Source organism: Equus caballus, chromosome 8 (assembly GCF_041296265.1).
Source record: "Equus caballus isolate H_3958 breed thoroughbred chromosome 8, TB-T2T, whole genome shotgun sequence".
NCBI classification, from domain to species: domain Eukaryota; kingdom Metazoa; phylum Chordata; class Mammalia; order Perissodactyla; family Equidae; genus Equus; species Equus caballus.
The window spans coordinates 62,342,046-62,368,954 of NC_091691.1; the positions used below are offsets into that span (position 1 = coordinate 62,342,046).

At 33.1% G+C, this 26,909-nt stretch overlaps 1 protein-coding gene across 6 annotated transcripts in view; it reads right to left on the bottom strand.

Moving 5' to 3' along the window:
- CCDC178 (coiled-coil domain containing 178) overlaps nucleotides 1-26,909 on the bottom strand; it is a 394,601-nt gene that overhangs the window by 278,257 nt on the left and 89,435 nt on the right. For all 6 annotated transcript variants that reach the window (XM_023647620.2, XM_023647619.2, XM_023647621.2 and 3 more), the window contains 2 exons: nucleotides 23,619-23,761; nucleotides 16,982-17,135 (listed from right to left, as the gene is read on the bottom strand). In XM_023647620.2, coding sequence (XP_023503388.1) covers nucleotides 16,982-17,135; nucleotides 23,619-23,761 — 297 coding nt within the window. The remainder of the gene's footprint in view (nucleotides 1-16,981; nucleotides 17,136-23,618; nucleotides 23,762-26,909) is intronic.

A 26,909-nucleotide genomic window follows, 5' to 3' on the forward strand; every position in this document is an offset into this window, starting at 1 on the left:
AGATGAATTATATTGGACATAGGCATTTAATGAATCATTTTGTTTGTTATATCCCTGAATCTCCCTGTCACCGTTTCTTTGTTGGCAGGTTTGATAAATGTCTTGCTAACTGCTTCAGTAGATCTGGGTTCTGAAACTAATCGTAATGCTAAAAACATAATTCTAAAGTCTAACATTTTCATTCTATGTTACTCCGCACATAGACACATAGACTTGAGTATCCTTCTATTTATTTTAAAATTTTAAAAGGCTTTGTAAAATATTTTTTGTGCTTCAACATGAAATTCGATTGTGGATTATTTCATAATTGTGATCACTGTGATCAATTCTAGAATGCATAATGAAATAGATTTGTTTTCTTCATCAGTTCAAAAAACCAAAAATTCAAATCCATTTGAGTTATTCCCACTCTAATTTTTTTTCTTTTCAGCTTATGCTTTTGCAACATTAGTAAAATTTTTAGGCAATACTTCAATTATCTTCATACTTATCTAAAGACATGCAACTGATTCCATCACATTCTTCACTGGTCTCTTTACCTCTATACTTAAAAATCCTTATTTTTAACCACCTCTCTATGATTGGGTCTACAAAAGGGCAAAACCCAGAAATAGGCCCAAAATCTGTTTCTAATTTACTTTCTAGATCAAATGTGGTAACTGTAAGGCCTAAAATTATACATATTTCATATACCAAACAATTGTCAATCTCTAAAAGTTGATTTTCCAATGTGTTTTCCAATAGAAAGAATGAGAGATAAACATGAAAATTCAGTGCCTGAGGGTTAAAATTAATGATCTGTATTACCATGTCACTGAGAGGTGTTTTTTCGAAGCCTCTAAATGAAGTTATGAAGCATTCATGAGCACGCCTTAAGTACTATATGTGTAGTTCTTGCAATCTGCAACTTTTAGATAAGTGCTATTACTCTATCCTTACCCTAAGCAATAAAATCCATGGAATCACTGGTATTATGCGCTAATTGCTTACCTAGTATAAATGATAATAAATACATAACTTTGAAAATGTTATTCATTGGAATGTCTAAAATCATGTAGTATGTCATGAATGGTAATCTTTGCAAGTAAAATAAAAGACGAAATATGAATGGCTAACAAAAAAGAAAACTAGTTACTTCACTACCAGGCAGGAAAATGAAAATTAATGCAACACTTCTTCACTCAACAATTAGGTTGGTATAATTTAAAAATAGCTACAGTGCTGGGAAAAATGAGAGAAATCAGACAATTCTATTGCTCCTAATATACACACGCACATGCACAAATATACAAATAAAACTTTTTGGAAAGTAGTCAGTAATATCTGTGTTGAAAAATACATGTAGTTCTAACCCAAAAATCCAGCTTTTGAGAATCTGTCACATACAAAGAATCAGTAGGCAAAGACAACATGTATAAAGCTATTCATTTTAATGTTGTTAGTAGTGGTTAATAACTGTGTTCAATCTGAATTTATTCAAAAGGTAAATAACAGTCAGTTGTAGTTGAAATGAATAAAGTGTAATGACTTAGTAAACCTCCATTGCAACTTCCTTCTAATGTGCTTTTCTGTGCATCAGAGCCTAGGAAAGAAAAAGAACAGAAAGGGAGGCAGGAAGGAAAGTGCAGTTTCCAGTCTCATTTGCTGAAAGGGTTCAGGATGCAAATTAGTTTTAACCAACAGGAGATGTAGTTATGCATATTATGAAAAGTGGAATTGAGGTAAAGGGTATCTTCTTGATTTTTGGTTGCTTTTGTTTAATTTAGTTTTGTTTGTTTTCTCTCTACTGGCAAGTAAGGTCGTGGAGGTGTGAAGATTGTGTAGCTGAGTTTTAGTGTCCTTCCACCAGCTCTGGGTGTTGAGGCACTGTGGCATCACGAGCAGTGGCTACAGCTTCCAGATTCCAGCCTCCCACGCTTGGAGCAGGGATATGCTCAATACAGTCGTTCTTGAACTCAAGAGGGCCAGGGGCAGCCTCAGATGTCATAGCTCCTGTATTGTTCAATCTGGGAAACGTTCCTCGAAGTCCAGCCCAGAGCTCTCTCTGCCAGCTTTGCAAACTTACTGAAATCTCTAAATCCCTTTCTACCTGAAACAAAGAGATTTCTGTTTTCTGCACTGTACCCTGGCTAATTTGATGGCAATTCATAGTGTGTAATATATATGCTATTAAAAAAGTGCATTAGATTTACATCTAATAACTTTGAAGAATATCCACAATGTATGTTTTAGTAAAACAGCAAGTTTACTAAATGTGTATATAGGACAAACTCTCTTTTATAAAAATCAAATAATAAAACATATCATATATATACATAATCTCCCATATATTTATAGAAACATGGAAAAATATGTGCAAGATGGCACCTTATGCTGGTAACACAGGCTACTTCCTGGGGGCCCAGAAATGGGGAGAAAATAGGGGATAAATTAATAGCTAAATCAGTGTATCTTTTTATTTTATACCATTGGTCTCAGTGAACATGTTACTTAATAATATTTAAAAGGAATTTATGTGAAGTTAAGAAAGGCAATACTTAGTCCACACAATCTCATTGTATTACAAATTGAGTGAATCATTAATAAAACGAAAATTACTGAGGATTGCTGTGCATAAAAATAATGAAAACATCATTATTTGGCCTACACAAATATGCATCAAATATGGCCTGCACAATTCTATCACTAAAAAGAGAACCTATACAACATTTTAAGAAATCAGTTATTTAGCAATATACGGAATTCACAGTTGTGAATGCTTTAAATGTGGTATGTTCTTAATATATGCATATTGAATGGGAGATTAAATTTGAATACAAAATGTCAATAAATATTTTACATTATGAAAATCATATACAGAATAAAATGTTTTTCTACATTAATATGAAGCCCTTTATATACATATATATATATATATATATATATTCCCCTTTAATCAATACTTTAACCCCTGTATCTCTCTTGTAGATTAACATATTAAATTTAACACATCTAGTTTTTCAAATCAGAAAATTGAATCTCAAAAATTTGCAATGTGGAAGTCACAAATGGAATGTGGAGGAGAAATCTGAGTCCCACTCTCTAAGATAGCCTCCAAAACAACATTCTAAATGAACTGCTTAAAAAATTCTCAACCTCATTAGTCATCAGGAAAATGCAAATTTCAAACCATATCAGCATAAATCCTCCAAAAGAACTATAATTAAAATATATAAAAGACTACATCAGATGATGATATTATCTGAGGCTGGAACTCTCATACATGATGGTCTCAGTAAAAAAATGTATAACCATTTTGGAAAATGTTTTTTGGCATTATCTGCTAAAACTGAACACATGCATTTTTTGGCCCAGCAATTCCCAACATAAATGAATCCATAATTTCAATGCATATTTCCAGTGTCTTGGTAGGGAAAACTGGAAGGATTGAATTGTCATAAACTGGAATAGGGAAGCTTGCAAGTTATAGAGAGGTTGACTATCTGACGTTCAATTTTGGAAAAGTTAAGTGTGAGATAACCAGTAGACATCTAAGTGGAGACTGAGTTGGCAGTTAGATGTATAAAGCTTATTATAAAAGACTAAGCACTGGGATTCTCAAATATTTGGAATTTGGGGAGATATAGAGAAGCCAGTGAAGGAAACTGAGAACAAGCATCCAGAAAAGAAAAAAAAAAAAAAACTAAGAATAGTGTGTGTTCTGAAAGCCAAGAGAAAAATGGTTCCAGAGATAAGGGACAATCAACTGCTCCATGTGAGTTAACTAAGACAAGGACAAAGAAACAATGATTAGATTTAGCAATGTGGAAATCACTGTTGACCTAGATCAGAGATATTTTGCTTGAATGGTGAGGGCAAAAAAGAAAATTGAAACATATTTAAGAAAGGATGGGAGATATTATGACCAAGTGAGATTTATTACAGTAATTCAAGGTTCAACATTAGGAAATCCATCAATATAATTCACTATATTTATAGATACAAGAGAAAATATTGCATGAACATTTCCCTAGATGCAGAAAAGACTCTTGACAAAATTTAACACCTATTTCCAATTTTTTAAAATATTCAATTAAGTGAAACTAATAGCTACTTTCTTAACATGATAAAATACATACTGAATCTTAAAGCCAGCCTCTTGTTTAAGAGAAAAACTAGCAGCAATCCCCTTAAGAGCAGGACATAACAAGGATGTCAATGATCTCTACTACCATTTAATATTGTACTAGATGTATTAACCAATGGAATTAGATAAGAGATAACAATTAAAATGCATAATAAATAATGAAGGAACAATAATATCTATATTATTGTTAATATAATTAAATAATTATATAAGTATTATAATATATTATAATATTAATTAATTACAATTAATAGATAATAATATAATATAATTAAATAATAAAATATTTGTAGATGAAATAATAGCATCCCAAGAAAATCCAAGATAGACAATGATAAAACTGCCATAAGTAATTTTAAAATCAGTAAATTAGTACAATATGAATTAGCATTATTGACTTCATAGACCCAAACAACCAGTTATGAGAAATAACAAAAGAGAAAATCTCCAATTATTAGTGCAACACAATAATTTAACAAATTAGGAATAAACTTTTCAAAAATATGAAAACCCAATATGAGGAAATCTTTTAAAAACACTCCTACAAGACACGAAAGGAGAATTGAACAAATAGAATGGTGCCATCTTTTTGGTTTAAAATAATTCATATTTGTTATCTCACGGAGAATTGAACAAATAGAATGGTGCCATCTTTTTGGTTTAAAATAATTCATATTTGTTATCTCACGGTTCTGTATGTCAGAATGCTAGAGGGCTAGGTAAGTACTCTGCTTAGGGTCTCACAAGCTGAAATGAAGGTTTCAGCTGGCCTGGACTCTTCTCTAGAGCCTCTAGAGGATAAACCACTGTTAATCTCATTAAGGTTGTAGGCAGAATTCATTTTCCTTTCACAGTTTCTATGTGAAACAGTTTCTATGTGGCCCCCTCCATTTTCAAGTCAGCAATGGCTGATTGAGTGCTTCTCATGCTGTGTGTCTCTCTGACTCTACCTTCTACTATAGCTCTCTGATTTTTTGTGCCCTCAGCCAAGAGTGAGAATAGTCTTCTGTTCCTCTCAGTTTTACCTCTGGACTCCGGATTCCACCTTCTGGGCTCTTGGTTTAAACATTTGAGTCATCCTTCCTTTTTCAGGAAAAGTACCACATGTTTGCAGCTGGACAGTTTTGTCAACCTGCTTCTGCCAGGAGAATCAGGATTCAACATCTTTATTTTATTTTATACTCTCTCTGCCTCTTTCAGTTCGGATGGCAGTATTTTTGCTGATATAATATTCTTAAGAACATTGTGGGTCTCCCACGTATGCCAGGGATTCATTCATATATATATATATATACACATATCCATAAGACATATACCCATATATAGAGATACATTTAAACAGGCATACCTAGGAGATATTGCAGGTTTACTTCCAGACCACTGCAATGAAGCAAATATTACAATAAAGCAAAGCCAAATATTTTGGCTTGCCAGTTTATATAACAGTTATGTTTACACTACATGTAAAAAATTCAGTATCTACAGAGAGCAATTAAGTGAAGTGCAATAAAATGAGGTATGCCTCTGTGTGTGTGTGTATACATATAGATATTCCGTTAGAGAGTGGGGGCCAAGTCCAAAGTCTTTTTTAGATAATCACTTTTCCATTTTTGGCTACACTGAGGTGCTCGAGAGGCAATATCCCTACGTTTCCTTCTAGTTTAAGGGATATGTGAATGACACTCATCTAAAAGGAACTTTAATTAAAATTGACTAATATTTGTAAATTATACTCAAACATATTAACTAAACTTTTAGCAATGACATAGAATACAGGGTTTTTTTCCCAACATACACAAAACCAACACAGCTAGAAAATGACTGAATTTATAACCTTGCAGCCTTTTTATCTTTTAAAGAATACTACTGGAAGTAACCAATATTTACAGTACTTAACACACAAGAAAGTCTCTACGAGAAGCCTGTGGAATACAGGAAGTCCACTGGATAATATAGAAAGATAATCTTTACAAAATCATAATGGATGGTTTCATCTAAAAGTTAATCATAAGGCACAAAATTGCATACAAAATAATAGTGATTTTAAGTCTGTGCTATTTATTACAGTGGAAGTAACTTTCCACAGCTCTCCATTTCACCCACATCAATTACAAAATTTCTAAAATCTATCTCTTTAACAATATATATATAATGTTTGCTTAAAATAAAATCAAGGAATTTTTATTCTAAGGAATAAGTAAATTAAATCACAAATGACATTAAAGGAAAAAGCTCTCTGGATTTAAAACAATATAAACACCAAGAGTCATTAAACAATTTTGGTTATGTGTAAGTGATGTTCAAAAACTCAGTTAGATTCAAAGAAACTATGCTAACATTAACAACATTTAACATTATTATATTAGGTAAAGAGTAAGAATAGTATAAACTCAGATCTTAAATTGCCAGCTCCCTGCCATACAAGTTCCAGTAGACAATAACTCTAGAGGATTAATGATAAGAAAGGCAAGAAATTTGATTAATGGAAACATTGTCATCTAAAAAGTGAATTGAAAAAAGTAAAGTTAAGATTTAAGAATTTTGGAAAATGTGAAAATGTAGGCAAATCATTTAGTTTTATCAAAAATATAAGGCATATGATTGTTACTTGAGCTTCTAGTATTATACCATAATTAAGCTTTCATTATTTTTCTATCACAATATTATTTTGTTAAAATTAGAAGTTATGCTACGTTTAAAAGTTTTAGAGATATTTATCACAGCTTTGTTTATAACACTTAAAAATCGAAAACTTCATAAATGTCCAATAACAAAGGTCTAAGAAACTTTCAATCATTAAAATTACATTGTAAAGTATAAGATAACTTTGAAATAAGTTTTTATATAATATAAGGAGAAACAAGTCTTTGATTTTTGTATGCTATGATAACATGCTTCTTAAATATATTAGAAGGCTTGTTTATATACAACAAAATATTAACCCTGACTACATCTGGACAGTGACATCATGGATCAAAATTTTCTTCTACTCACATGAGTAGTCTAAACTTTGAGGAATGAACATTAAGTATTTGTACCATTCAAAAAAAAAGTCTTAAAATAATTTTAGAAAATGGTTTGTGTAATGAATCCCACTCGATTTTCTGAGGGTCGTAGGGAAGAAAAGGAGATCTTTTAGCAGCAATTGCAGTGTTGTGTGGTGGTGAAGGCCTGACTGGAAATAATCTGAAGTGGGAATGCAGGGAGCGAAATCAGAGACAGTGAATATAGAAAATCCTTGTGAGGGGTTTTGCTTCAAAGTGTAACTGGAAATGCAACTGTAGCTCTTAGGGAAAGATTTAAAAACAAAAGCAAAAACATTAAGTGTTCAAAACAGGGAAATGAAAAGTAAAAAGAAATAGAATAAGCCTAAAGAAACAAGACGAAAATTATAACTATAAAAGCATATACTAACATTTTAGAAGTTGGAAAATTGTAGAATTATTAAATCCAAGAGCCATCTCAATTTTTAATTCGATTTTTAAAAATCTGAAAATCTAATTTAAAAAGTGAAAAATACCTACACAATTAGAAATAAGAGATAAGCAAAAATATAACATAGCATTTTATATCATATTATGATAATACGTTTGAAAATCTTAATCTATTTGGATTATTTTTAGGGCCGTTAAAAATTATAAATTAACCTCAAGAAGAAATGTACAGCCTAATAAAACCAAATGTGATAAAATAAAATAACTGCCCATGAAAAATAAAACAATAATTTAAACAATTTTAAAAAAATAAACACACCAGAGTTATATTTTCACCAAAGTGTTTTATCAAACTTTCAAGAAAAAGTTATTTAAATCTATATTAATTCTCCAGGTAGTAAGAAAGTCAGAAAAGCTTCATAATTCATTTTTATAAAGCTAGCATAATCCTGATAAGAAAATCTATCAAATACAGCACAAATTAAGAACACTGGAATACAGACTAGCTTATGAATATGGATGTAAAATCTTAAATAAAATACTTGCAAATCAAACTCAGCAGTAAATTAAAAGAATAATAAACCAGAACCAAGCAGAGTTTATCCCAAGAATTTAAAAATGGTTTAATACTAATATAATACATCATTTCCATAGGTCAAATGAGAAATTCTTTAAAATCATCTTCACACTTGCTCACAAAGCATTTTGTATAAGTCAACATCTATTCCTGACAAATAGATTTTATAACCTGGATTTATTTTTAAAATCTTTAACACTATAATGAGCATATATTTGAAATCAATATTTAAATAACACAAAACACTTTTTAAAAATAAGAAAGGAAATAAAGCAAATTTCATAGACATTATTTAATATTTTATACGTACGCCACACAATAAAATATATACATTAGAGATTGAAATCTTATGATGAAAAACATTAGTAATATGCACTTTTATACATGTAATCACATTTTATCCATGTAACACATGAATGTTGTATAATAAAACAATATCAAACACTTTCTCTGTGTCAGTGAGAAAAATCACTCAGCCTCTTTAGATGGGCCTCCTATTTGGTAAATTGATAATATTAGTAAGAGTTATTGGCTTTATCTATTTTTAGCAAACAAATCACTTCACTTAAAAGAGTCGGAGGTAAAAACATGAATCAAAAGGTATAGTTTGATGGGTGTTTGTGGTATTTGGACTTATACTATATAGTATAATATTAAATTTCTACTAACAAAAACAACACCCAAAAAATATCAAAACATCAGCATAAAGGAATTCACTTATTTATAACCTTTACTTCAAACTGAATTATAAAAAAATAATTTTGTGTGCCTGTCATTGTTCAATAAAATATGAAAATCACAAAGGATTTCTAAATCTTTAAAAGTCATTTTTTATTATCTTGATAAATGACTGAATAAAATGAAATGTAGATGGCTGTCTTTTTATATCACAGGAAACTAAAAGTTGTAGATAATGAAATTATATCCTAAAAAAAAAAAATTCCTCAACTATGGGAGAAGTAGACTTCAAAGAAAACATGAGAAAAGAATTTATAGAAAATCTTTACATTTAAAAAGAATTTGATCTTGACAATATTTTTAAAGTACTTAACCAATTTCAAGATATTTTCTGGTTTACAAAAGCCACTGTAGAGATGAGAAGGGAAAAATGTGTTTTCATTGATACAATGACAACACAAATTAGAGAAAAGTGTGTGTTAACGAAGTAAAGGCTGTAAATTGGAAACACGATATCCTTTGAAATTTAAAAAAATCAGTTAAGTTGTATGTGCAATTAGGCAGCACAAATCTTTCATTTTTATCTTGAACTAGAGGTTTCAATTGCATACCAAAAAATAATGCATGCAAACGATGCACATCATTGATTTTAATTGAGTGCTTAATATGAGCTCTTTGAAAATCTAGCTTAAAGGTTTCCAGAATGAGAAAAATACAAAAAATACATATATCTAAATTTTATCATGTTCTCATCTTCCTTAGAAAGTATGATAGATCCTAAATGATTTCTATAATTGAAAAATATTACTAACCTTATAAATACATTCACAATATCTCATCAAAAAGAACATTTTGTTATGGAGGGCCAGACTTGCCGTTTTAGAGACAATGAAAGAAGTAAAAAGTGACTGTAGGTTTAGTGAATGAATTTTACCTCTTTGAAAATATTTTATTAACAGTGATATTTTTGCAGATGACAACATTTGGAGTGATTAGAAAACTGAGATCATCAACTATTTGAAAACACTATATAATATTTTTAAAAATTGCATTGTTTGTGCTATACTTCCCTGATGCTTATAGTAGTACTTATAAAGAAATTATACATAGGAAAACTACACACATTCTTTTAAATCATCAAGGATTATTGAATATTTACACTCTACACTCCACTTCACCAAGTTCAAAAGCTCACAAAGTGAAGTGCGGTTTTTCCCCCAATTTCTTTCTCCTTTCTTCCTTTTTTCCTCCTTCCCTCCTTCTTTTTTTTTCTTTCATTTGTTCATTGCTTGACTCACTCATTTGACAAGCTGAATACGGCTTTTTCTGAGTGCCTCATATGACATTCTGTTGACTGCTCAATATGGGACAGGCATTGTAGAAGTTACACAGAGAATACACAAATCACAAGGCATCTCCTGCCCTTAAAAACCTTATAGTCTAAAATGAAGTAGACAAGTAATCACTGATTTCAATAGGGGGTTATAAGTGTAGCCGCCCCGATGCAGGAAGGGTTAATAATCACTGGAAAAGGCTTGAATCACTGGAAAAGGCTTGCCAACAAACTGTGACCCAGAGGTGAGAAGGCTGGTCAGCCAATGATGGGTAAGACCTCCAGGGGGAGGCAACCTAAGACAGGCGCAGTCACCTGGGGGCACAGATGGAGACATGATATTGATATTGGGAGCAGGAGGGGCCATTGCCTAGGAGACCTTGCCTGCTCTGAGATAAAAATATACGAGCACAGCAATAACATGATAATATCAAAACAGAGGCCGAGGCAGGGGTCCTTGAGAAATCACTAAGAATTCTTGGCATTCGCTAATTACTTCATCCAGAACACCTGTGTATGTTTAACAATGTAAGCTATGTATATATTAAAAGGCTGGTTATAATAAACTCAGAGTGGCCATCAGCCCTCTCTGCATCTATCCTGATGTGTACATTGGATTGCGACACTGACAATGAGTACCAATATGGAGGTAAACACAGGGTGGAATTAGAGTTCAAAGCAGATAGAAGAAAGTGAAGAGACGGCTTCACCAAGAATTTTCCTCCTTCTAAGCTGAAGCTTAAAATGAGAGAATTCAGCCAGACAATGGTAAGATTGAGAGGATGAGCAGAGTAGAACACAGATGGCATAATCAGAACAAACGGTATTTATGAAAAGCTGAAAGAAGAAAAGAAAGCTCATGGCACATTCTGGGGTCTGGCAGTTTTTCCAGGTAGCTAGAGAATAGAGTTAGGTGGAAAGGGGTAGCAAGAGAGAAGCTGGAGAGAGAAACAAGGGCAAATTACAGAGAGACTTGTATTACTATCTATTTATGATCAGTTTCTCTCAACTCATAGATCGCATCCCTTCTGGCGCTTCAGCCCAGTGTGTTTTAGTTCAATGTTTCCAGCCATGCCTATTTCTGGATTCTTCTACATTGCCTATGCAGTGACGTAAGTCACTCCCATATTAACTCAGGTTTGTATTCCCTACTTTGCATGAATGAGAACAAAATAAAGACATTTTTAGGGAAATAAAATTTTGAGAATTTCAAATCTAGATGCTCACTAAAGAAGCTTGTGAAAGATATTTTAGTAATAAGAAATAATGTAATACCAATTAGGAAGTTCTGATAAACAGAAAGAGTTGTGTGCAAAATGTTGAACTGGGAATAAACATAATGAAACATTTATTATGTAAATTAATAAGACATTATCTTAATACAGAGATTATTAAATATGATATGCATAACGATGGAAAATAGAATATCTGTCAGTAAAGAAGCATAAAGTCCTTAAACTGTTCAGGAAGAAGTTAAAAATGTTGATTATGCCTCACACCTAGTAAGTGAAACATACATTCCAAAAATGCTAATAATTTATAACTTCAAAACTTATCAATATAATATATCATATGAAAACAATTCTAAATATTCTAAACTTAGTTTCATCTAAAAACATGGCTTCAGATAACATAAAGCAAAAATATGGACAGAATAAAAAGGAAAAATAATAAAGAAATTCACTATCATACTGAGATATTTGAATACAGCTCTCATAGTAATTGATAAATCTGTCAGAAAATAAATCAGAAATATAAAAGATTTAAATAACACAATTAGCACAGTTCACAAAATGAACCTATTTAGAATTGTATCCCACTATCAGAGGAAATGTTCTTCCCAAATAAAATATTTATGCAAATTACCCATACAGTAGGACACAAATTAAGCCTTAGCAAATTTTAAATAATATCTACCATATAGACTACCTTTATGAACAAATAAGAATTATATTAAAAATCAAGTTTTAAGAAATAACTTTAAATTTCAGTGGAGATATAAGGGTTAATTTGTCCAAGACTGACCACAACTCTTTTCCAGAGAGAATTGCGTTCTACAAAGTTCCAAGGATAGTGGTTAAGTTCTAATTTAGAAAAACTACCCAAATAGATGGAAAGATAGATCATGTTTACATTTAGGGATCCCTATCATCTCATTTCTTCATCATATAATCCATAAATGAATGTGATTCCCATCAAAATTCCAATAAAATTTCTGAAGAAAATGAACAAGATAATGCTGAATACGGAAGGGTAAAGGTCAAGAATAGCCTAAAACTTAGGGCCGGCCTGTGGCCGAATGGTTAAGTTCATGCGTTCCACTTTGGTGGCCCAGGGTTTTGCCAGTTCAGATCCTGGGAGCGGACATAGCACCGCTCATTAAGCCATGCTGAGGTGGCACCCCACATGCCACAATTAGAAGGACCCACAGCTAAAAGTATACAACTATGTACCAGAGGGCTTTGGGAAGAAAAAGGAAAAATAAAAATCTTAAAAAAAAAAAAAAGAATAGCCTAAAATTCATAAGGAAATATAAGACTGGGGGATTCACCATAATAGATCATCAAAACTCAATAGTATAGGAATTTAGTAATGTAGACATGAAGTATCAAGGTAAAGATGATTAAGTAAACAAACAAATTAAAAAGAAAACAGAAAAAGAGATCCACACAAATATGGAAGCCTCATAAGTGAGAGAGATGGCACTGAATATTAATATATAAAAAGATACAATAAATTATATTGTAAAAATTTACTTTCTACATGGGAAAAGAATGAATTGGAAGCTCACTTCACACTATGCCCGTATATGAATTTCCTGTTGATTATGCTTCACGTCTGGCAAGTGAAACAGGCTTTCCTAAAATTCTAGAGAGAGTTTATTACTTCCAAACTTGTAACTAAAAGATAAAATGAGAAAAAACCCTCCATTTCAAATATTTTTAACATAGTTTTATCTGAAAGCACTGTGTAAATATGAAAAGCAAAGTTTCAAAGTATTTAGAATAAGGTATCAAATAATGATTTTTTGACTTTGAGGTGAAAATATTTCTTAAGGTCAGAAAAGCGCAAAGGGAAATATTTATAACTTTTACTACATTAAAACTGAAGTTTCTCTTCTTCAGAAGTTACTTTACAGAAATAAGAGAAGATTGGGTAAAAAGATTTTTAACATACATAATTTTAAAATATTTGGTATCCATAATATACAAAAAATTATTACAAATCAATAAAAAATAATCACTCATCATATGGGGAAAAATAATGAGCAGAATTTTCACGGAAAAGAAAATAGAAATGATTTCCCAAAAGCCATTAAAATATGCTAAGTTTTACTAATAATTATGGATTAATTTTAAAAATCATAATGAGATATAATTAAAGAACCTTATAAAAGAAAGTGGCCAAAAAAGGGGCACGTGTAGTTTTAAGTCTAGGAACGCAAACTGATACAGAAATATATATATTATTGCCTTTTCTATACTATTGTTTCTTTTCACCATTTTATTATTTCCTTTTGCTGTGTAGTAAATGAGATGTGGCAGAAGAGGAAGGCAAGAAAGATGAGTCATAAAGGAAATTCAGAGAGGACTCAACCCAGCATTCCTAGTTTAATGATGAAGGGAACCACCAGCCCGGGAATGCAGGCAGCCTCCAAAAAGTGAGAACAATCCTAGGCTGACAGCCACCAAAGAAACAAGGACCTCAGTTCTAAAACCCAGGAACTAAATCTTGCCAAAACTGAATAAGCTTGAAATCAGATTCATGCCGGAGTCTGCAGAAAGAAATGTGGGGTTGCTGATACCTTGATTTCAGTCTTGGAAGTACCTGGAGCACAGAACAAGCTAAGCCATGACCCAGAGAAACTCTGAGATAATAAATGTGTGCTGTTGGAAATACAATGGATTATAAGAGATTACTATGAAAAACTATATGACAACAAAATGGATAACCTAGAAGAAATGGATAAATTCTCAGGCTCTTACAACCTCCCAAAGCTAAGGCAAGAAGAAGCAGACAATCTGAACAGACCAATCACAAGGAAAGAGATTGAAACAGCAATCAAAACATCCCAAAGAATATAACCCCAGGACCAGACAGCTTTCCTGGGGAATTCCACCAAACTTTCCGAGAAGATTTAATACCTATACCTTTCAAGCTATTCCAAAACATGAGGGAGGGTGGATACTTCCTAACACATTCTACGAGGCCAACATCACGCTGACACCAAAGCCTGACAAGGACAGCACGAAAAAGGAGAACTACAGGCCAATATCACTGACGAACATAGACGCAAAAATTCTCAACAAAATTTTGGCAAGCCAAATTCAGTAATTCATCAAAAGGATCATACATCATGATCAAGTGGGATTCACACCAGGACACAGGATGGTTCAACATCCACAAATCAATCAACGTGATACACCACATCAACAAACTGAGGAATAAAAACCGCATGATCATCTCAATAGATGCAGACAAAGCATCTGACAAGACCCAACAGCCATTTATGATAAAAACTCTGAACAAAATGGGGATAGAAGGAAACTACCTCAACATAATAAAGGCCATATATGACAAACTCACAGCCAACATCATTCTCAGTGGGCAAACCTAAGCACCACCCCCTGAAAACAGGAATGAGACAAGGATGCCCTCTATCACCACTCTTATTCAACATAGTACTGGAGGTTTTGGCCAGAGCAATTAGGCAAGAGAAAGGAATAAAAGGAATCCAAATAGGGAGAGAAGAAGTGAAACTCTCACTGTTTGCAGACTACATGATCTTATATACAGAAAACCCCAAAAGATCCATTAGAAAACTTTTAGAAATAATCAACAAGTACAGCAAAGTTTCAGGGTATAAAATCAACTTACATAAATCAGTAGCATTTCTATACTCTAATAATGAACTAACAGAAAAAGAACTCAAGAACACAATCCCATTCACAATCGCAACAAAAAGAATAAAATACCTCGGGGTGAATTTAACTAAGGAAGTGAAAGACCCATACAACAAAAACTACAAGGCTTTCCTGAAAGAAATGGATGACGACATAAAGAGACAGAAAGACATTCCATGTACGTGGATTGGAAGAATAAACATAGTTAAAATGTCCATACTACCTAAAGCAATCTACAGATTCAACGCAATCCCAATCAGAATCCCAATGACATTCTTTACAGAAATAGAACAAAGAATCCTAAAATTCATATGGGCCAACAAAAGACCCTGTATTGCTAAAGCAATCCTGAGAAAAAAGAACAAAACTGGAGGCATCACAATCCCTGACTTCAAAACATACTACTAAGCTACAGTAATCAAAACAGCTTGGTACTGGTACAAAAACAGGTGCACAGATCAATGGAACAGAATTGAAAGCCCAGAAATAAAACCACTCATCTATGGACAGCTTATCTTCAACAAAGGAGCTGAGGGCCTGCAATGGAGAAAAGAGAGTCTTTTCAACAAATGGTGCTGGGAAAACTGGAAAGCCACATGTAAAAGAATGAAAATTGACCATTCTTTATCATGACTAACAAAAATAAACTCAAAATGGATCAAAGACCTAAAGGTAAGACCTGAAACCATAAGGCTTCCAGAAGAAAATATAGGCAGTACACTCTGACATCAGTATTAAAAGGATCTTTTCAGACACCGTGTCTTCTCAGACAAGGGAAACAATAGAAAGAATAAACATATAGGACTTTATCAGACTAAAGAGCTTCTTCAAGGCAAGGGAAAACAGGATTGAAACAAAAAAAAACCCAATAATTGGGAAAAAATATTTGCAAGTCATATATCTGACAAAGGGTTAATCTCCATAATATATAAAGAACTCACACAACTCAACAACAAAAAACCAAACAACCTGATGAAAAAATGGGCAGGAGACATGAACAGACATTTCTCCAAAGAAGATATACGTATGGTCAACAGGCACATGAAAAGATGTTCATCATCACTGATCATCAGGGAAATGCAAATCAAAACTACACTAAGATATCACCTTATATCCATTAGAATGGCAAAAATAACAAAAACAAAAAGTAACAAATGTTGGAGAGGTTGTGGAGAAAAAGAAACCCTAATACACTGCTGGTGGGAATGCAAACTGGTGCAGCCACTATGGAAAACAGTACGGAGATTTCTGAAAAAATTAAAAATAGAAATACCATATGACCCAGGCATCCCACTACTGGGTATCTATCCAAAGAGCTTGAAGTCAGCAATTCCAAAAGTCTCACACACCCCTATGTTCATTGCAGCATTATTTACAATAGCCAAGATGTGGAAGCAACTTAAGTGCCCATCAACTGATGATTGGATAAAGAAGATATGGTGTATATATATATAGTGGAATACTACTCAGCCATAAATCCCATTCACAACAACATGGATGGACCTTGAGGGAATTATGTTAAGTGAAATAAGCCAGATAGAGAAGGACAATCTCTGTATGACTCCACTCACATGAGGAAGTTAAACCTGTAGACAAAGAGAACAGATTAGTGGCTACCAGGGGAAAGGGGGGTGGGGGCTGGGCACAAAGGGTGAAGGGGTGCACCTACAACATGACTGAGAAACAATAATGTACAACTGAAATTTCACCAGGTTGTCAACTATCATAAACTCAATAAAAATTAACTTAAAAAAATGTGTGCTGTTGTAAGCTGCTAAAATTCTGGTAATTTGTTACGCATCAATAGAAAACCAACATAGACATAGAACTGGATAACTGCTATTTAAATATTTTCAGAGAGTAAATTTTAATCACTATGGCTTGAAACGAAAATCAATATTTTTTAAATTTTTAAATATGAAAACTCACCTTTTTTGATAAAGAAGATAATTCATTTGTTGATGTCTTTGTTTCCTTCAATACTTCAGTCACTGCTTCTTCATTCTCCTCAATATTAGACCAAATCTCGTGTATTGATGTAGAGTAGTGAACACCTAGATGGCTAAGTTTATTTATCTCTTTCCTAAGGAACAAAACACAGTTGATTTTATCCGTATTGAAAGGAAAATTATATTTAAAATTATATTTAAATTAGCATCTGACTTATCAATGTAAATCAATGGAATTTGTCTACTCCTAAAATTTCTCTCGTCCCAAAGCAACTCCTGAAAAGTACCACTTAGATATCAAGAAGCAAATAGTGAGAAAAAAACTCATCAGTAGTATTTATAGTTTCAATGGAAAGGAATTGAGAGAAAAGTGCTTTGCAAATTATTTAAAATAAATCACTTTTTGATTGGATTTCAGGTGAGAGACCTAAGCATCTTTGATTCACAGGTTGGATAGTAAAGGGATGGAAAGGTAAGCAAAAAAGAAAAGAAGATATAGAAGTAAAACGACCACACGTTATTAAAGGCCTCATCTACTGTTTGTCTCCCTCAGTCTTAGAGGTAAAATGAGGGAAAGTGCAGCTTAGGAAAACACGGGGCTTATTTAAAGAGAAGTCATTGCCAATGAGTTCTTTGTTCCTATGTGACTTTACACAAGGAAGACCAGTGCCAATCTGTGAACCACATAATCTTTTATCTTATCTGGTAGGTAGAAAACAAACTCCAAACAAAAGTCTCTTTAGACAATGGTATTATAGTTTATGAAAAAAGTACAACGAGAAAGTGACAAAATTATCATTTTCATGAAATATCAGCAAATAATACAGATAACTCCAACTTTTTTGCAGACACCATAAACAAAACAATAGACTGAGAGATTATTTGAAACCCATATAAGAGATCAAAAAGTAATAAAATCCTATAAATCAATATAGAATAGAAAAATTATCCAAGACACAAATGAGCAGAGAAGATAGATAAGAACTCACAAGAAAATAAATGTCAACGGTCAGTAAATATATGACGTGCTTATTGATTTGGCCCAGGTTCTCATGCACTAAACCTGATTTTAGGAGTAGAGTCAAATGAAACTGAAAGATACAACCTTACTACAGAAACAAAAGTTAAAACAACAAACAAATAGGCAAGAAAAAGATTCTTCTTTATGCTTCCATGTCTGAAGAGTATAAGCCTCCCTACGAGAATTCTGGAAGCCAGGGAGATTGGGAGCCTCAGCATTCAAAATGTATGTTTGGTTAAATTTCCTTCTTTTGAAATTAATTTTTCTTCTCTCAATCGTATCTATTTGCCCCAGTCCAGAAAATAAACTATAACCTTTCACTATGAAGTGGACAATTGCCCAGTGTCATGGAAGGCAGAAGCTAAGTATTACTTTACTTGTCTCCTTATCGCTATTTCCTGAAGAAGTTGATGCCCTCAGCTCTTTAAGAATTTTTCAATGTAAAAATTTGCTACTGGGTTTGCCCCCACTGTTAGTTTAGATATCATCATTCTTATAGTTGCTAAATCAGAATAAATTTAGAAGAATAAAATGGGAAGAATCACTCTATGTTTGTTAATAATTACTATAAAGTAGAGTCAAGACACCAAAGACTATATGCTGTGTGTTTCCATTCATCTGGAATGCAAGAACAGACAAAACTAACTATAGTCATAGACGTCAGAATGAAGATTATCTCTTTGAGGAGGTGGTATGGACTGGAAAGGAGAACAGGAGAAACGTCTGGTACACTGGAAAGTTTCTATATCTTAAACTGGGGCATGGTTACATGAGCATATACGTATTTAACAAAGTCATCAGTCTGTACTCTTGTTAGCGCACATAATCATGTTTCCGTATGTGAGTTAATTCTCAACAAATTAAAAAATAGTGAAGGACAATGAAACATATCTTGAAAATTTTATTTAATAAATAATTTATGACTCCTCTAATGCCTATAACTTTTGAAAAATATTCTTGAATGAGAAGAAAATCAATAAAGATGGAAGTTATATGATAAAATGAATAAAAGTGAGTACAGGAATTAATAAAAATGTGTCTTCATGTTTGTTTAAATATTAGTTGTAAAAGCCACCAACTAATTTTTATATTAAAAACTGGGAAGGAGAAACTTTAGAAAATGTTACAAGATGGAGAATGTTGTATTTGCAATTAATAGTAGCTAAGATCTGTTTTATGCCAGATAGAAGAATGAAATGTTGAATATATATGCAAATGTATATATCCAGAGATAGATAAATGATTGAAATAGAAATAGGGATAGAAACACAATCGATGGCTTCAAGGTATGTAAAATCAGAAAAAGAATGGAAAATTGAGGGCATTAAGGTCTCAATTCTTCACCCATTCCTGTATCCACTTCCTTTGCTGTGTAACTTTGTAAGATTGTCTGACTCTGACTTTGAGCATAGCCATTTGATTTGCCACTGTTATTTGGGTTTTAGCAAATGGGATATAAGCAGAGGCTTATGAAGTCCATGTGTGATTGTGCTTGCTTGCTCTCCTCCTCTCCTATTATGAGAACATTTCCCACAGATTGGAGAAACAGAGTGTAGCCAGATCTCCCCAGCCGTCTCAGAGAAGGCTTTCCTACAGCAGCAGTGAGCCGGCCAAGCCTCACAATAATAGTAGATAAATAAAAATAAAAGAACACATCTTTTAAGAAAATAATGATCAGTTTTACACAAAAGCACAGAAATCAGTCCTATGCACCCTGGAAGAATCAACCTAAAATAGAACCAAACAAAAAGACTTTAACTAAAGAAATAAAATAAGATCTGCCAATGAAATTCTAATCAGGAGGAATCTTTTGGAATATCAAACAAAAATGTAATTTGAGGAATGAAATGCTAAAGAGATTAAAATAGCATGTGTGTATATACGTGCATATATATAAAAATCCACTATCAAGATAGAAAAATATGAACTCATATGAACTTAATATAGCCTAGAAATACATAAATTGAGCACTGACAGAGTTATAAAAATAAATTGACTAACGTAAGATTTTAAAATATTTGTGTCAGAAAATGATAGATCAAGCAGATGAAGGTAAGTAAAACACTCCTGCTATCACATTTCTGGTTGTTACAGGTTGATTCTCAAGAGTTGTTGGACTGAAGCCTGGATTGTTTCCTTGCTATGTGGGCTTCTCCACAGAGCATCTCAAAACACGGCAGCTTGATTCATCAGAGCAAATAGGGAAGAGAGCAAGAAAGAGAGTGTTAGCAAGACAGAAGTCACAGTTTTTATAACCTAAACATAAATGTGACATCCCATCACTTTTGCTTTACTTAATTCATTAGCAGCAACTCACTGGGTCCGGCCTGCATGCAAGGGGAATGATTTTACAAGGGAGAGAATATCAGGAGGCAGAGGTCATTGAAAGCTTCTAACAAGAAGCTGCTCATCAGAGCCCTTTGGTCAATTGCATTTTTTGTAGTTGGAGGTCTGTGAGGTTCGTTCTTATGGCCTTCACACTAGACCCAGAATAAAAGAGAATTATTTAAATGGATAATAAGCCAGAAGAAATTCTTTAGAAAGCTTGAAAATGTAGAAAATAATCAAGGGGCATAGCAAATGCAATGAGAAAAAACAATATATGCCTAATTTGAGTTCTAGAAGAAATAGGAAGAAAATCGAACCAAGGCATTGTTTGAAGAGAATACCCAAGGATAAAGAAAATTCTAGTATGTAGTTTCAATGAGACAAGAAGACTAAGAAATCCCCAAAGAATAAATAAAAATTGATCCACACCTAGAGTATCTTAAAAATAAAATTCATAAACTTCCAAAACCAAGATATGATCTTAAAAACAGCCAAAGGAAGAATATAGCTTAGCTGCATGGCAGTGAGTCAAATGGTCAACATAATCCTTTTTTTTTTTTTTTTTTTTGGTGAGGAAGATTAGCCCTGAGCTAATATCTGTTGCCAATCCTCCTCTTTTTCCTGAGGAATCTTGGCCCTGAGCCAACATCTGTGCCCATCTTCCTCTATTTCATGTGTGATGCCTGCCACAGCATGGCTTGATAAGCCATGCATGGGTTCAAACCAGCGAACCCCAGGCCAACTCCTTGGTCAGTAGTCTGGCAATGTAAGTTTGCATGTGGTGATCAATAGGATTTCCTACTAAAAGAATATAAACAGAATAATAACCACCAAACAAGAGGAAGGAAAAATAAAATGATAACAATAACTAATGTGAAAGAAGACAATAAAATAGAAAAAGAAATAAAACAAATGGGCCAAATAGAAAAAAACAATGGTAGTTTAAATCCAAATATAGTAGTGATTTGTGAATGCATTTAATGGTCCACCTTTAAAAATGTTTTCAAACTGATAAAAAAAAAAAATATCTACACGATGGTTATAAAATATATAAAACAGAAGGACTCAAAAATATTGAAATTTAAAGAATTGAAAATATTTCCCAAATATCAAAAGAAAGCTAAGGCAAAAAGTACTGAAGAGTCAAAGAAGGTCATTTCACGATGATGAAAGAAGTTAATCATCTCCCAGGAAGATGTAACCGCTTTAAGCTTGTATGAACCTGATCAGGAGAGCCTCAAAATATGGGAAGCGAAAACTGACAGAATTTAAAAAATAAAAAGATGTAGATAGATACACCATCAAAGTGGGTGATTTTATCCCACTTTTCTCAATATTTAACAGAAAAAGCCAGTAAAAATCAGTAATGTTATGAAACAGTGCTTCTCAAACATCACCTTATCATTTAAAAGTGTAGATTCTCATTCAATAGGTCTGAATTGAAACTGAGATTCTGCATTTTGAACAAGTAGCCAGGTAAAGCTGACGTTGTTGGTCCACAGACCACACTTGAAATAGCAAGGATATACAAAGATTAACCTCCATGATTAGCAAACTTGACCTAATAAAACACTAAAGAACAATACATTCAATAAGTAAAGTACACCAGGAATATTTTCAAGTACACAATGAAAATTTAAATAAAAACCCATGTCACTTAGCCAAAAATTAAGACTCAACCATTTCCAATGGGTTGAAATTATACAATGTTCTCTCACCAAAATACAATTCAGCTGGAAAGCAATAATAAAAAGATAACTAGAAAATTAGAAATTCATCATGGAAATAAAAAACTAGAAATTCATCATGGAAATTTAAAAACTATATTTCTTAATAACCCATGGGTCAAAGAAGAAATCATAATGAAAATTAGAAAATATACATAACTGAATGACAATGAATATATAACAAATCATGTGAGTTATAAAAGTGATCTATTTATTAAATAATAGATAATGTTTAAGCACACATTGAAACAGACATTGGACATAAGGAAATATAAACATCTTAATAAATGGATATTTTTTAGATCATAGGATTATGTATAAATTTTGTGTTCTTAACTTTACTTATATTTACTTGATTCTAGCTCCATAATGAATATGAGTTTTTCTATACTAAATCACTGATCAATTTGAATAAATAAAAATGTTATTAGGTCACACAGAACCATAAAGAATATAAAGCCAACAAGAGGAATAAGAAGAATACAGCAGTTCCCTCTTATCTTCTGAGGATATACATTCCAAAAGCCCCAGGGGCTGCCTGAAGCCACGGATAGTACTGAACCCTATATGTACGATGTTTTTTCCTATACATACATACCTATGATAAAGTTTAATTTATAAATTCGGCACAGTAAAATATTAACAACAATAACTTCTCTTTGGCATATCCAAACTACCAGCAGCACTACTCTTGCACTTTGGGCCATTATTAAGTAAAGCAAGGGGTACTTGAACACAAGCACTGTGATGCTGCCACAGTCGATCTGATAACTGAGATGGCTACTAAGTGACTAACAGGTGAGCAGTGCATACAGCCTGGATATGCTGGACAAAGGGATGATTCACCTCCAGGGCAGAACAGAGCAGGATGGTTTGAGATTTCATTATGTTACTCAGAATGGCATGCAATTTAAAACTTATGAACTGTTTATTTCTGGAATTTTCCATTTAATATTTTTGGACTGCAACTGACTGTGGGTAACTGAAACTGTGAAAAAGGAAATCATGGATAAGCGGGGACTACTGTATCATAAAACACAAATACATCAGAAATGTAATAAAAACCACTTCAATTACTAATATGCAAAATACAATGGCTATATATATATTTTAAAATATTCCATTTTATTAGAAATCAAGTAAATGAAGTTAATCAGACGCTATGTTTATAATTAATGCAAGGTTATATAATTTTTTTCTAATAATATCCCATGCTGGAAATTTTTTTTTTAAAAAGTCACTTTTGCACATAGATAGCAGGGATGTATATTGTTATGCCATATCCATAAGCAATTTGGCATTTTGTACGAAGAGCTTTAAAGGACACAGAAAAATAGTGCTTTAGGAATTTATACACAGGTAATTTACATATGTAAAAGATAGGTACTTTAATTTATATATAAACTTGATGATAAGATAAATATGGGTAACTCAGATTCTTTTCTTTCTCTTTATCTGAATTTTTTATACAAGAATATAAATTACACTTTTAACTAATATTTTACTTCTACATGCTATAAGTATTTGTGAAAAATTCTTACTTGTAGGCTTCTATGCTTATTTTAGTATTAGCAATATCCTTTTCCATCTCTTCTCTAAGTTGTATAGCATTCAATTTGGCAGTTTTGCGGCTTTCTATAGTTTCTTCAAGTTCTTCATGAACTTGTTTGTATAGTCCCATTACCTAGAAATAAAAAATATTTTTGCTAATATAAGCACTTAATGGCTAATTAAAAGAATCAGGCAAGAGAAAGATCAGAGAAGGGGCTTAAACTTAGAGTAGTTTTGATTTAGATAAAAAGTCCTTTACATCGATTTTCTTCCCATATTTACTCTAGTGTTGAGCACAGTAGAGAGATTTGGGTTTCCTTTACCCTGAAAGGCATCAATACTATGTATGCATAGAAGCTACTGAAGACAATAACTTAAATATCCCAGTTAACATTATGAAAATAAAATCATTATCTTTTCACCCACAAAAACTCCTACTTTTTATTGTTTTTATTATTCAACTAATACTTTATTGTGGAAAAATCAGAAAACACAGATGAAAAAATAAAATAAAATCACTTGTAATCCTCTCACTCAGGAATAACCATTATTGTCTTAATGTAAAGGTCCAAAACATTCCATTTTTATTGTGTTTATTAATTATCAAATATCATAAATATTCTTCTTTCTCTTTCCATCTTTCCCTTCTCTGTAAAACTCAGGAGAAGGGTGGTTGTAGAGGTCATGGTTGGAACTACAGGTCTGGATGGTCTGTGGAAAGTTGGATGGAGAGCAGTAGGAGGAGGCACTAGGGAGTGAGCAGTCCTTTACCCAGAAGGTCAAGTGGTCAATTGATATGAGGCAGTTGCCTCCTAGAAAAAAGTAATAATTTTCATTAATTCTTAGAATACCACAGATAGTAGTAACCTCTACAAGATTTTCCTTTAGGCACAGAATAATAGGGGTATACACTTTGGCAGAGAACAAGGAGTACACCAGGATAACAGGATAAGCAAACAAAAACCTCAGGAAATATAATAGAATTCCTAATACCAAAAGAAGAAAAGCAATAAATAATACATTGTGTCCAATTTGTCAGCACCTTTAGAAGAGGCAGCTTTTAGGCATCGCTGGAGTGGGGGTCTCACGGTCAAGGACCAGTGTGACATCATATGAGCCAAATTCATCTATCTCCAAGGCAAGATCTTGGACTGGTTCATGGTGGGACAGGTACAGGCATACCTCAGAGATATTGCAGGTTTGGTTTCAGACCACTACAATAAATTGAGTATCACAATAAAGTGAGTCACAGGAATTTTTTAGTTTCCCAGTGCACATAAAAGTTATGTTTACACTATACTGTAGTCTATTAAGTGTTTAAAAGCATTATGTCTAAAAAAGAAATCTTCACACCTTAATTTAAAAATACTTTATTGCAAAAAAAAGTAACCATCAATTGAACCTTCAGCAAATTGTAGTCTTTTTGCTGGTGGAGGGTTTTGCCTCGATACTGATGGCTGCTGATTGATCAGAGTGGTGGTTACTGAAGCCTGGGGTGGCTGTGGCAATTCTTAAAAATAAGACAACAATGAAGTTTGTTGCATTGACTGACTCGTCCTTTCACAAATGCTTTCTCTGTAGCATGCACTGCAGTTTGATAGCATTTTACCCACAGCAGAAGTTCTTTCAAAACTGGAGTAAATCCTGTCAAACTCTGCCACTGCTTTATCAACTAAGTTTATGTAATATTCTAAATCCTTTGTTGTCATTTCAACAATCTTCACAGCATCTTCACCAGGAGCAGATTCCATCTCAAGAAACCACTTTCTTTGCTCATCCATCAGAAGCAACTTCTCGTCACTAAAGATTTATCATGAGATTGCAGCAATTCACTTACGTCTTCAGGCTTGACTTCTAATTCCAGTTTTCTCGCTATTTCTACCACATCTGCAGTAATTCTTCCACTGAAGTCTTGAGCCCCTCAAAGTCATCACAAGAGATGAAATCAATCTCTTAACGCATTATAATTAAAAATGTCAAGAATTAAAATAAAGACAGATGCCTAAAAGCTGCAAGAGAAAGCAATAAGTTACATACAAAGGAAACTCCATATGGCTATCAGCTGACTCAGCAGAAACTTTACAGACTAGAAGGGAGTGGTATGATATACGTAAAGTGCTAAAAGGAAAAAACCTACAGCCAAGAACACTGAACCCAGCAAAGTTATCATTCAGGATGGAAGGAGAAATAAAGAGTTTTCCAGGGACCTGCCCCATGGCTGACTGGTTAAGTTCATACACTCTGCTTTGGCAGCCCCAAGTTTCACTTGTTTGGATCCTGGGTGTGGGCACGGCACTGCTCATCAAGCCATACTGAGGCAGCATCCCACATAGTACAACTAGAGGCACTCACAACCAGAATATAAAACTATGTACTGGGGGGTCTTGTGGAGAAAAGGAAGAAGAAGAAGAAAAAAGATTGGCAACAGTTGTTGGCTCAGGTGCCAATCTTAAAAAAAAAAAAAAGAGTTTTCCAAATAAGCAAAAACTACAGGATTTCATCACTACTAAACTGGCCTTACAAACAATGTTAAAGGAACTTATGTAAGTGGAAAAGGCAAGGCCACAAATAGGAATAATAAAATTATTAAAGAAAAAATATCACTAGTAAAGGCAAATATATAGTAAAGGTGGTGGATTAACCACCTGTAAAGCTAGAATGAAGGCCAAAAGACAGGCATACTAAAATTATCTATATCCATGATAAGAGGTTAAGGGATACACAAAAATAAAAGAGGTAAAATATGATATCCAAAACATAAAACATGGCGGGGGGGGGGGAAGAAGTGGAGTAAAAGTGTAGGGCTGTTATTAAGAGTTAAAATATAAGAGACCATCAACCTAATATATGTCATTTACATAGGTTACTATATATGAACCCCATCTATATTCCTCAAAACAAAAACCTGTAACAAATATACAAAAAATAAAGAGAGAGGAACTCAAACATAACGTTAAAGGAAATCATCAAATCACCACAGATGAGAACAAGAGAGGAAGAACAGGGAAGAGCTACAAAAACATCCAGAAAAAAAGTAACAAAATGGCAATAAGTACAAACTGATCAGTAGTTACTTTAAGCGTAAATGGACTAAAATCTCCAATCAAAAGACACAGGTTGGGGGCTGGCCCGGTGGCATAGTGGCTAAGTTCACATACTCTGCTTCACTGGCCCAGGGTTCACCGGTTTGCATCCCAGGCATGGACTTGCATATGGCTCTTCAAGCCATGCTGTGGTGGCACCTCACATACAAAATAGAGGAAGATTGGCACAGATGTTAG